General features: G+C 40.2%; 2 protein-coding genes across 2 annotated transcripts in view; both read left to right on the top strand.

Moving 5' to 3' along the window:
* The window catches only part of LOC138046081 (matrilin-3-like), a 131,656-nt gene that overhangs the window by 34,312 nt on the left and 87,344 nt on the right, over window positions 1–10,000 (top strand). The gene's annotated exons all lie outside the window — the stretch shown is intronic.
* Window positions 1–10,000, top strand: part of LOC138044716 (adhesion G protein-coupled receptor L4-like) — a 41,513-nt gene that overhangs the window by 20,155 nt on the left and 11,358 nt on the right. Inside the window, exons 6-10 of the mRNA XM_068891151.1 lie at window positions 1,374–1,472; window positions 1,985–2,079; window positions 2,429–2,698; window positions 4,210–4,359; window positions 8,312–8,563. Coding sequence (XP_068747252.1) covers window positions 1,374–1,472; window positions 1,985–2,079; window positions 2,429–2,698; window positions 4,210–4,359; window positions 8,312–8,563 — 866 coding nt within the window. The remainder of the gene's footprint in view (window positions 1–1,373; window positions 1,473–1,984; window positions 2,080–2,428; window positions 2,699–4,209; window positions 4,360–8,311; window positions 8,564–10,000) is intronic.

Here is a 10,000-nt window from a genome sequence, read left to right as displayed (position 1 = left end):
AAGGACAGGTAGCGCAGTTTTTGCCACAGCGAAAAGAACCGGAAGGAAGTGCGGTATTAGAATGAGTTACATCAGGGGACAGTTTAGCTGTTACCAGCAGGTCTCGAAGGTTAGGGGAGCGCCTGAAAGCCACAACAGGTAGATGTAGGAAAGCATTTTTGCAACGGTCAGAAGAAAGAAGTAGATTGTAGTGTTTTTTTGTTATGTTGAAGATGGAAGGAAGTGATGAATTATAGGTCGTTATGAAAGGTATGCGTTTGGGTTTGTTTATCTGTTTAGGTTGTAGGGTATGTATGCCGCGGGGAATGTCTGCAGAGCGTTGTATTTGTTTAGTAACAAAATCGCGTTTGTAACCTCGTTTTAGAAGGTATGTCGTTAGTTCAGTGGTGCGAATATTGAACGTCTCGTCAGTAGAACAAATTCGTCGTAGGCGGAGTGCTAGGCTGAAAGGAATGGCTTTTTTTTTGTGTGTAGAGGATGACAAGAGGAATAAAGTAAATGTTGGTGTTTGTCCGTGGGTTTCGTGTATAGGTCTGTATTTATGTTTCCGTCACTACTTAGTGAGACGTTAACGTCAAGGAAAGGAACATTGGTGGGAGAGTGTGAGCTAGTGAATTTTAAGGTAGGGTGAATGTTGTTGAGATAATCGATGAAAATTTAAAGGTTCTCCGGACTTTCAGTACAGATCATAAAAATGTCATCGGTGTATCTCAAACAAGTATGAGGTTGAAATGGAATTTAAATATTCCGCCGTTCCGGCGTTCCAGCATACCAGCATTCCAGCATTCCAGCATTCCAGCATTTGAGTACTAGGGAGTTTAAGCACGCGACGTTTTTGAGCCGCGGACGGCAACCGGAAGTGAGCTGTTTTCCCTTTTAACTTGTCTTGTCACTACCACCTTTATATATTGTCAAGTATCTTTCCTCCATTAGCGATGATTAGGTTAAACATCTGAGAGATGCATGCGAAATGTTCATTTCCGGTTGCCGTCCGTGGCTCAAAAACGTTGCGTGCTTAAACTCCCTACTAGCCGGCAACAACAACACAAAGCAAGAATAGTGTTTGTTAAAAAAGGAGAAATAATTGTGCTGCACGTGCAGCAAAATTTCCGTTCATTTCCCGTGCCGTTCCCCACTATGAAAATAGCAACTTGAAATCAGCAAATTTTAGGTTTTGACGACAACGTGAGCATTGAACAATGGGCCATTTATTTGCTACATTTACTTTATATAGTGCACCCAACAAAATTCGCACGACCTTCTCGTTTAATTCGTGATTTTGAAAGTTCTCAAAATGCACGCGCCTAAAGGCTAAAGAGACAAGCCACAAATTCTCTGAATGAATATACATTAACTCATTTCTCGTATGGCAGGTGTGGAAAAGTGCCCGGCTCAAGTTATACAAGGGATTGCGTGGGCGGCAACTGCTGCAGCTGATATCGACATACAACCGTGTCCGAATGGGGCCAGCGGTAAGTCAACATACAAGATGCGCCTGCGACTTGGTCACGCTTGCATTTATTAACAGAATAAAATATAAATAAGGTTTACGCAGATTGTTTGACAAAATCCCATTAAAATTTGATCTAGACGAATGCAAATTTGTTTTTATCTGATTTTTTTTTGTTTCTTTGGCAATGTTCTTAACCATTTAGAATGCTATCTCTTCTAATCCGCTTTCAGTTTTGATTCTAACTTTCATATATGAAAACTTACTAAAGCTTTTTCATTCTACAAAAATGCAATTCCATTCTCTTGTCGTTCTCTCTGTTTGAACAAGTCAAAAACAAATTATTCTTAAAAAAGAATGTCTTTATTCCGCTTTTACGTTCGAAGCATTTAATACCATCGACATCTTGGTGGGGAACTCAAATAAGGCTTTTTCAGACAAAATGTTCGCGCGCGTAACGCTTTGTTTGAAAATGTCGTCTGTTCTCGGTATAAAACTGAATATTTATCTCTCTGAACTTTAATACCATTGTAGGAAACGCATCACGTGAGTGTCTTAACGACTTAAAGTGGAAGGACCCAAGTTTCCTCGGCTGCAGCTCATTTGGGTTCATCTCACACAAACATCAGGCAAGTATCGCCCGCGATAAAAGCGAAAAGTGCGAGCAGCACCCTTTCAGTGGTATTTTGGGAGAGATTCGTGAAAATCTTCAGTTAAACGAGCCTTAAAATCGGATAAGATGGAATGAAAATCCTTTAGGGACTCTAAATGTAAATAAAAATTTCTATATTTCGGATACAAACGCTTTCTGTAAAAGAAAAAGGAAATAAATTTGATTGTAAACGTTATTTCCGATGCGTCTTCAAAGTTTGCAGACTGATGCCTTCTTTCACTACGATAACCATGCTGCGCTATTGATTCTTTGTTCACTGCAGACAATGTGACCATTATGATCTGTTTTTGTCCGTTTTCTCTCAGATCGAAGCAGCCACAGATGGCTTCCAGTTAAACACGAGCGTCGGAGAAGCCTTGGCCCAACTCGTGAACCAAACAAATCCAAAAACAAGGCCAACAGAGATATACGGTGGAGATTTGTTGATAGCAGTTGATATTCTCGTGCTGTTAGCGGAGTATAACAACGCGAGTCAAGGCAGTATAAGTTCAGAGGAACACGTAAAGAATTTTTCACAAGTAGTCAGCAATTTACTTGAGCCGGAAAACGCGGTCACTTGGTTAGGCCTTGAACAGGTAAGCTTATAAATAAGGCTCAGCTTAAGACTAGAGACAGTGTGGCCCAGTGGTTAGGATGCTTGCCTTGAGATCCGGAGATCTGATGTTCAACACCCTTTCTGACCACTCGTTGAATTTGATCCTGGTAGTCCCTGGTTCAACTTCCTGGTAATCGCTGGTTTAACTGTAATTATTAAATTCTCAACCTCGGATAATGCATTTCGCGTGCTCTGATTGGTTCACTCAATCTCGGTTATCAGCTCATATACCTTAGTTTGACCTTATATGGTAAATGATTGCGTTAAGCGTAGCTAAAGCTATTTACCATCTCATATCCAACAAGCGCGAATGAAATAATTGTTAAATAGCCAATAGCTAAGTTACCTGCCTTAAGAATGCAAGCGAGGCTGCGGGTAACCCTGTTTTGATACAAATATAGACTAATTAGAATTACAGCAGTGAGGTCTGTATCAATACAAGGTCACCAGCAGCCTCGCAGCCATTATTAGACCAGGTCACTGAGCACACAACTGTAAATCCCTCCGCCCAGTTGGAATTCCTTAAGTTATTACTGTATCAATGAATGTTTCATTATCCCGGAAAAGAATCGGTTCAAGAGCTGAGAAGATGTTGGTGTTGAATTTCCAAACGAAACTCGCAATAATGCAACGAATTTTTCAAATTATATTTGATATGACAAGCCCCAGATATGTCGAGAAAATTCACGTACTTAGATTTCAATAAGCGTCACAAAGTATCCCCTTGCTCTTCTCTCCAACTTCAACATCATTCGTGTCTCCGAATACAGACAACTGACCTCACAAGATGTCCCCCAAATACTGCTCCTCAAGTATGGATAAACAGCGGCATTTACCCTCATTTGAAATAACGCTAATACTAGTACATGTGAATTGCAGTTTTTCTTGCTGTTACATAAGTTAAAGTGGTACTATGATCAAAAGATCATTTACTTTTTTCCTTCAGATTTTGAAAGCCTGTTCGCTTAACACCTAACTGGCAAAATTTTGAGCTTTGAGTTTTATCCAAAGGCTGTTTATTTTGAGTGTAAGTTTGGGATTTCACTGTCTTCCATTACTCACGTTCAAAACTGATCGATTGGATCTCAGAGGGTTGTATCTAGAGAAAATGACGTCATTTACTCACCAGCTTAAAATTTCAGCGTGTAAACGCAATTTATTATATATGCAAAACACTGGTTTAATAGTCTGAAAGCCCGAAACTCCCGTGCTGCATATTAATTCAGCCGCGTACACACGCATTGCATTCTTAAACTAGTGACTCTTTGACGTCATTTTCTCCTGGACCCAGCTCTCTCAAAATTTTAAAGTTAGTAATGGCGGACCAATAAATAAGAAAATTCCAGTTAAAATAAACAGGTGTCCTTTTAAAATCAGAAATTAAAACTTGGGTGAGTTAGTGTTTAGTTAACATAGTTTTGAAATCCAAAGAAAAAAAAAAGGTTTTTGGTCGTAGTACCACTTTAAGAAACGCCTGCATTTCATCCACAGGAAGGGCAGGGGAGAGGTCGAGCATTGGTCAGTGCAGTTGATAATTATGGACTGGGAGTTGCTGCAACATTAGATAAATCTACAAAGACTAGGACAGTCGCAACAAAGAACTTAAAGCTAACTATAAAAAGGATTACTCTGGAAAGTCCGGTAAGATCATTTGTAGGTCTCGGTAAAAGCGATCATCGCAGAAATTCAGTTTAAATTTTTTTCGAAAAAAAGTGTTTGTACCCGAAATAAATGATTTTTAGAATAGTTTTTGTCAATTTCCTTTGCGTCCCAACGTCAAAAACGCTTTGTTTCAGAACAATGGGACAACGGCAACTCGTCACAGTTTATCAAGATGGTGGCGCCCTTTTTAAGCGATTTTAAAATTATGTTTCTTCTTATGCCAACATTTTCTTTCAGGAAAGTTCACAAAAGTTTTATCAAGAAGATTGTTGCACCCGGTTTAAAATTATTTTCAGTAGGCGATGAAGTTCTCTTTAACCCGTTCCTCGCCGATACTTACAAGTCATGCTTTAGGCGACACAACAACAATATAGAGGATATTAGCGTCTGTTCTGCGGCATTTTGTAATAACGATTGCGGCATTTTGTAATAATGTGCGCATTGTGTAATAACGTGTGCAGCTTTTGTTAATAAATCCAACCTACGCATTTTGTAATATTTGTAAGTGTGCGCAAATTTTAATGAGGTCTTTCCAATGATGTTAATGTGGTAACCGACATCGCTGATCTTTATGGTTGCTGATTGTTAATTAGTATGAAATGAATACGTAACATTCATACTTATTTAACATTCACCTTAGTACAATTACTGAAGACCGTTCTTTTGCAAATTTTCTGATATACGGGCAGCCAAAACCTTGTCCTTTGGTTCGCGACTTCGATCAGAGGATTTGTCGATATTCAATATGGCGGATTTTAACTAAGGGAGTGGGCCATGAACCGTGGACTCAGAAATTGGGCCTCAGGGTGCAGAAGGTTACATCTTAATTCATTACACAGCGTTGTTTGCAGAGTGGGATCGGGGAATTTTAATTCTGGTCAATTACAATAGAGTGCTGTTTTTGAAGTGTCCCTAAACGTTTTGACAAGGATTGAAGGCCACGAGCCGCCGGTCGTAAAACTCCTGGGTCCATGAGGGGTTGTTATAACACGGAAGAATGCACAGGGATATCTGGAGTCTACCATCTCTCCTGCCACGAAAGTACTGAAAGAAAATCGCAATTCTAAAACTTTGAACAGAACCTTTTATTAGTTATTACAACGTATTTAACTTTAAACTTCGTAGTACATGGTTCATTTTAAATTAGTTATTGTATCTTCCGGCAAAAAGCTGCTTTTAACAGGTAACAGCATTAATTAACAAAGTACAGCAATAACAACAACCGAAAACGTGCTGATACAGAAAAGCTACTAAAACTTAAACCTATGGCATGTAACTCGAGCCATGCATGGTGCCAACGGTTGCTATTAATTATACGTCTTAACTCAAGGATCAATCCACTGGAAGGACCAAACTCCTTTATGAGCCGCCATACACTGATTATACCCGGGATCCGTCACAATGGTATATTTTCGGTAACAAGTAAGTGAAAGTATCGACGCAGTGGCGAAATCGAGAGCACTCATTTCTTAGTCGCTGGAAAAGAATGCAGGCATCACTGGGCTTTGAAGATCGTACAGCTGTTTCAAAAATCATAACAATTATCTCGCTTGGAAGGTGGTCAAATGAACTTGTCTCTGTTCTCCTTCTTTGCTGACGCATTATCATTCAAGTCCATTCGATACGTTAAATTTATCGGCTGAAAATCGTGGAAAACGCACCAAAAACGCTTCAATTTTGCAAAATTGTCTGGGGGCATACCCCCAGAGCCGCCTAGAAGAATGGTCCCTTTGGCCCCATATCATGGTTACTGGTTGATCACGTGACCGAAGTCTAGCTAAAACCTTGATTCACTGCATACCAAAAAAGAATTTTATTAAAAGGGGAAGGAATAAATGAAATTGTTATTTCCCTAGACGTCAAACCAAAAATGCAACGCAACCCCATCAGTTGTGCAATAGCTGCTTACAGGAGTCTGTCGCTTATTAATGTGTCTGATACTTGGTTATGTTTCCTCCTGAGTGTAATTTTGACTGTGTGAAAGATACAAGTATATTTGTCAGGCAATCAGATTGTGGCTATTGAAGATTAAGATTGCGACAGTAGAATATCCACCCCCCCCCCCCTCCCAAAGAGATAGTACAGGGCACTTGACTGTCCCCCCCCCCCCAAAAAAAAAAACAACAACAACAACAAAAACAAAAAAAACAAAAACCTGCAAAGGCAGTGGACGTGGAAAAAAAATCCCTAGAAGTTAAAAAAGTCCCCCCCTCTCCCTTCCATCACTTCTGTCGCCGTTAAGGATGGCATCCAAACGTTCCGATTGAGAACCATTTAGGTTAGGTCCATCTACTCAGTATTCAGTTTAACGAACTGAGATACCCACAACAAAAACGAAACACTAGAGAAGCCAGAGAAAGAATAAACGGATAAAGGATCACAACTGCGGTGATCGCATCGTTTGTATTTCCGCAGTTACCACCATTCATTCTAAACGGAAGTTAACTCAGTATTCTACAGTAGACAAAGGTGATTAGCGCTGTGCATTTAATCCCGACTCCTCTGTGCCCTGTGATACCTCATTACAATTAGCGTCAGACATTATTATCATTTGCGTACACTTACAAATACTACAAAATGCTGCAGCCCTTATTACAAAATGCGTAGGTTGGATTTATTACAAAATGCTGCATACATTATTACACAATGCGCACATTATTACAAAATGCCGCAATCGTTACTACTAAATGCGTCGTTTTTACAATATGCCGCAGAACAGCGTCCTTCAGATTGGAGTACGAGTTTCTGTACTGGGCACGCGCAGTACGTTTAATAGAGAGAAATTTTTTCGAAATTCGCGTGCTAAGAACTGAGAACCCGTTCTTGTACTCCTGAAGGTCGCTATGTATATGGCCGTGTGGGGATATGAATTCTATCTTCGAGTGCTGATAGTATCTCTCGCGAGTGAGCAAAGCGAACGAGTGCGAGATACTATCTGTATGTGAAAATAAAATTCGTATCCCAAGCCGCCATGTAATGTTCTATTTATTATAATATAGATACCAATGAGTTATGTCCATATTAAAAACAACGTGTTTTACTCATTTCCGAAATGGCGAAAATGTGGTCATCAACCGCTAAAACACTTATATTATGTAACACGATACAATAAAACGATATAAAAGTTATGAAAAGCTAATCATGACAATGTTAAAAAGAATCATAAAAATAAAAATGTTAATGTAGTAGAGAAAAATTATATAACAGGACAAAAGTCTCTAAGGAAGGAAGGAAGGAACGGAGGGAGGGGAGGAAGGAAGGAAGGAAGGAAGGAGGAGGGAGCGAGGAGGGAGGGAGGGAGGAAGGAAGGAAGCAAGGAAGGGAGGGAGGGAGGAGGGAGGAAGGAAGGAAGGAAGGAAGGAAGGAAGGAAGGGAGGGGAGGGAGGGAGGAAGGGAGGAGGGAGAGAGCGAGCGAGGGAGGGAGGAAGGAAGGAAGGAAGCAAGGAAGGGAGGGAAGGAGGGAGGGAGGAAGGAAGGAAGGAAGGAAGGAAGGAAGGAAGGAAGGGAGGAGGGAGGGAGGGAGGGACCTCACTTTTAATGGGTTAATCGTGTTAGTAACTACGACGACACCTACATTCTCACGTGTGAAGGGAGCTTAAGCAAGCGCGTTTTTGAGACGCGGACGGCAACCGGAAGAGAACATTTCGCGTGCCAGGACGGTGGTGTCTCCAAACTTTTGATACTAATCATCTCTAATGGAGTAAAGATACTTGGCAAGGCAACTGTGGTTGTGTAAAGACAAGTTAAAAGGGGAAACAACTCACTTCCAGTTGCCGTCCCCTTCTCAAAAATGCGCGTGCTTAATTAAGCTCCCTAATATCTTCACTGCGCACGGTGAAGATATGAGTTTTTTAGATAAAGGAAAATCCAAGTATTTCATGAATATCTATATAATGAAAAGCATTTCTATTTTCTTTCTTTTCCCTTTCAGGTGAAAAATGAGGGTCTGAACGTCTCTTACGAGCAAAACTCCATCCGTCTGCCTTCAGAAGCGTTCCATTCGAGTGTTTCCCGTTTCGTGAGTGTGATTTATCTTACGCTGAATGATGTCTTCTCTCTGAACAAAACAAAATCTGAAGACATGGGTACCTTACCAAACACCACTGTGGTCTCAGCGACTGTCCTTCCAGCTCCTCCAGAGAAATTTAATGAGCCAGTCAAGATCGTTCTTCAAAACAGAGGGGTAGGGTGCTCTTTTTCGCTTAAAATTAATTCAAAAACTGCCAGATTTCGGTACCGTTTTTAAAAATAAAAAAGCCCCATATTTACTAACTACAAACGTTAGACGTTCAATATCATCAGTGGAAATCTACTACAGTATTTGCTGGTTATTCAGTCTAAAAATCAGTCAAATTCATGATAATTCTGGTGATTTGTTTGTTTCGACATCACTGGAAAGTTGAATGAATCAAAAAGATATCTCTCAGTGGCTCTTCATGTTGATCATCTATCCCTTGGTCACTTCGCCACTATTAGCTGCGACTCTAGAGATTAGTTGCAAACCATGTTTTACTCAGTCTTTGGACAAGGTCCTCGTTAGTCCTGTTCTGGGACTCCCTCTTACCTCGCCCTGAAAATGGGCCTGGAACCTAGGCGAGAAAAGAGAGAGTCCTGTATTACTTGCAGGCGCATGCTCGGAATGAGCCAATCATATTGCATTAGATGCCAGGCTGGATATGTAAATAGAGGCAACCTTGAAACTCCGACAAAAAATCGTAAATTACTGTGTGATTTGCTGTGTCGAGGAAAGAGAACATCTAAATTATGCCTCGTCGTGACCAAACGAGGAGAAAAAACCCCGATCGCAGTGATGTTGGAAAATTATTGCCGAATAAATGTAACGACTGAGAGAAGATCGCAATAAATCGATACAAAGGCTGAATTAGTAAATATGGCATAGGATTTCACTAAGCGACAAAACAGCTCGCAGTCAGAATTTCATACTATATGCATTACTTTACCTGTAACAATGAGTTTTAGAAGGAAAGTCCTTTTAAGTAGCAACAATAAAAGCAACGTGACACACGCTTTTAAGTAGCATTTTTCATCCTTATTAATTAATATTCACGAACAAATTTTGAACAGAAAAAAAAATCGTGACAATTAACGTCGGAATAATCGATGTTTGACTGTGCATATATATGTATAAATTTAATAGGAACATCATTGCTTCATCTTTGCGTTATCAACACAAACTGGTATGTAAAGAAACAAATAGTCCAGGTTGTGATTCAATTTCGTTTAGCTTTTTATTTGACTTAATCAGGAATAATGCTCAGTTTTTCTGTCATGCAATCGTCTTTCAGTTTTTCCGATATAAAAATCATTCCAGTCTCAAGGTACGATTTTTCTGATTTTTGTCCCATACAACAAGCTTACGACAGTCCTACGACACAACTTTCGATTCTCCCAGGGTTTTAAAAATATTTCAAGATGCTACGACATTTTTCCTGACCTACACGACAGTCGTAGGCCTGTAATGAGTTTGTCGCATGCGTCATAAATAGTTCCGTCTAAATCGGTCCTTGCGTGACGAGATTTTCTGATGGTGCAGCTGACTTTAGAGAGGCTTGGCATCGAGTTTACATGGAATGGTAAACGACACCGCCAGGCCGCGGCT

Source organism: Montipora capricornis, chromosome 4, assembly GCF_036669925.1.
Source record: "Montipora capricornis isolate CH-2021 chromosome 4, ASM3666992v2, whole genome shotgun sequence".
Lineage (NCBI taxonomy): Eukaryota > Metazoa > Cnidaria > Anthozoa > Scleractinia > Acroporidae > Montipora > Montipora capricornis.
This window is presented reverse-complemented; position numbering and strand designations above follow the sequence as displayed.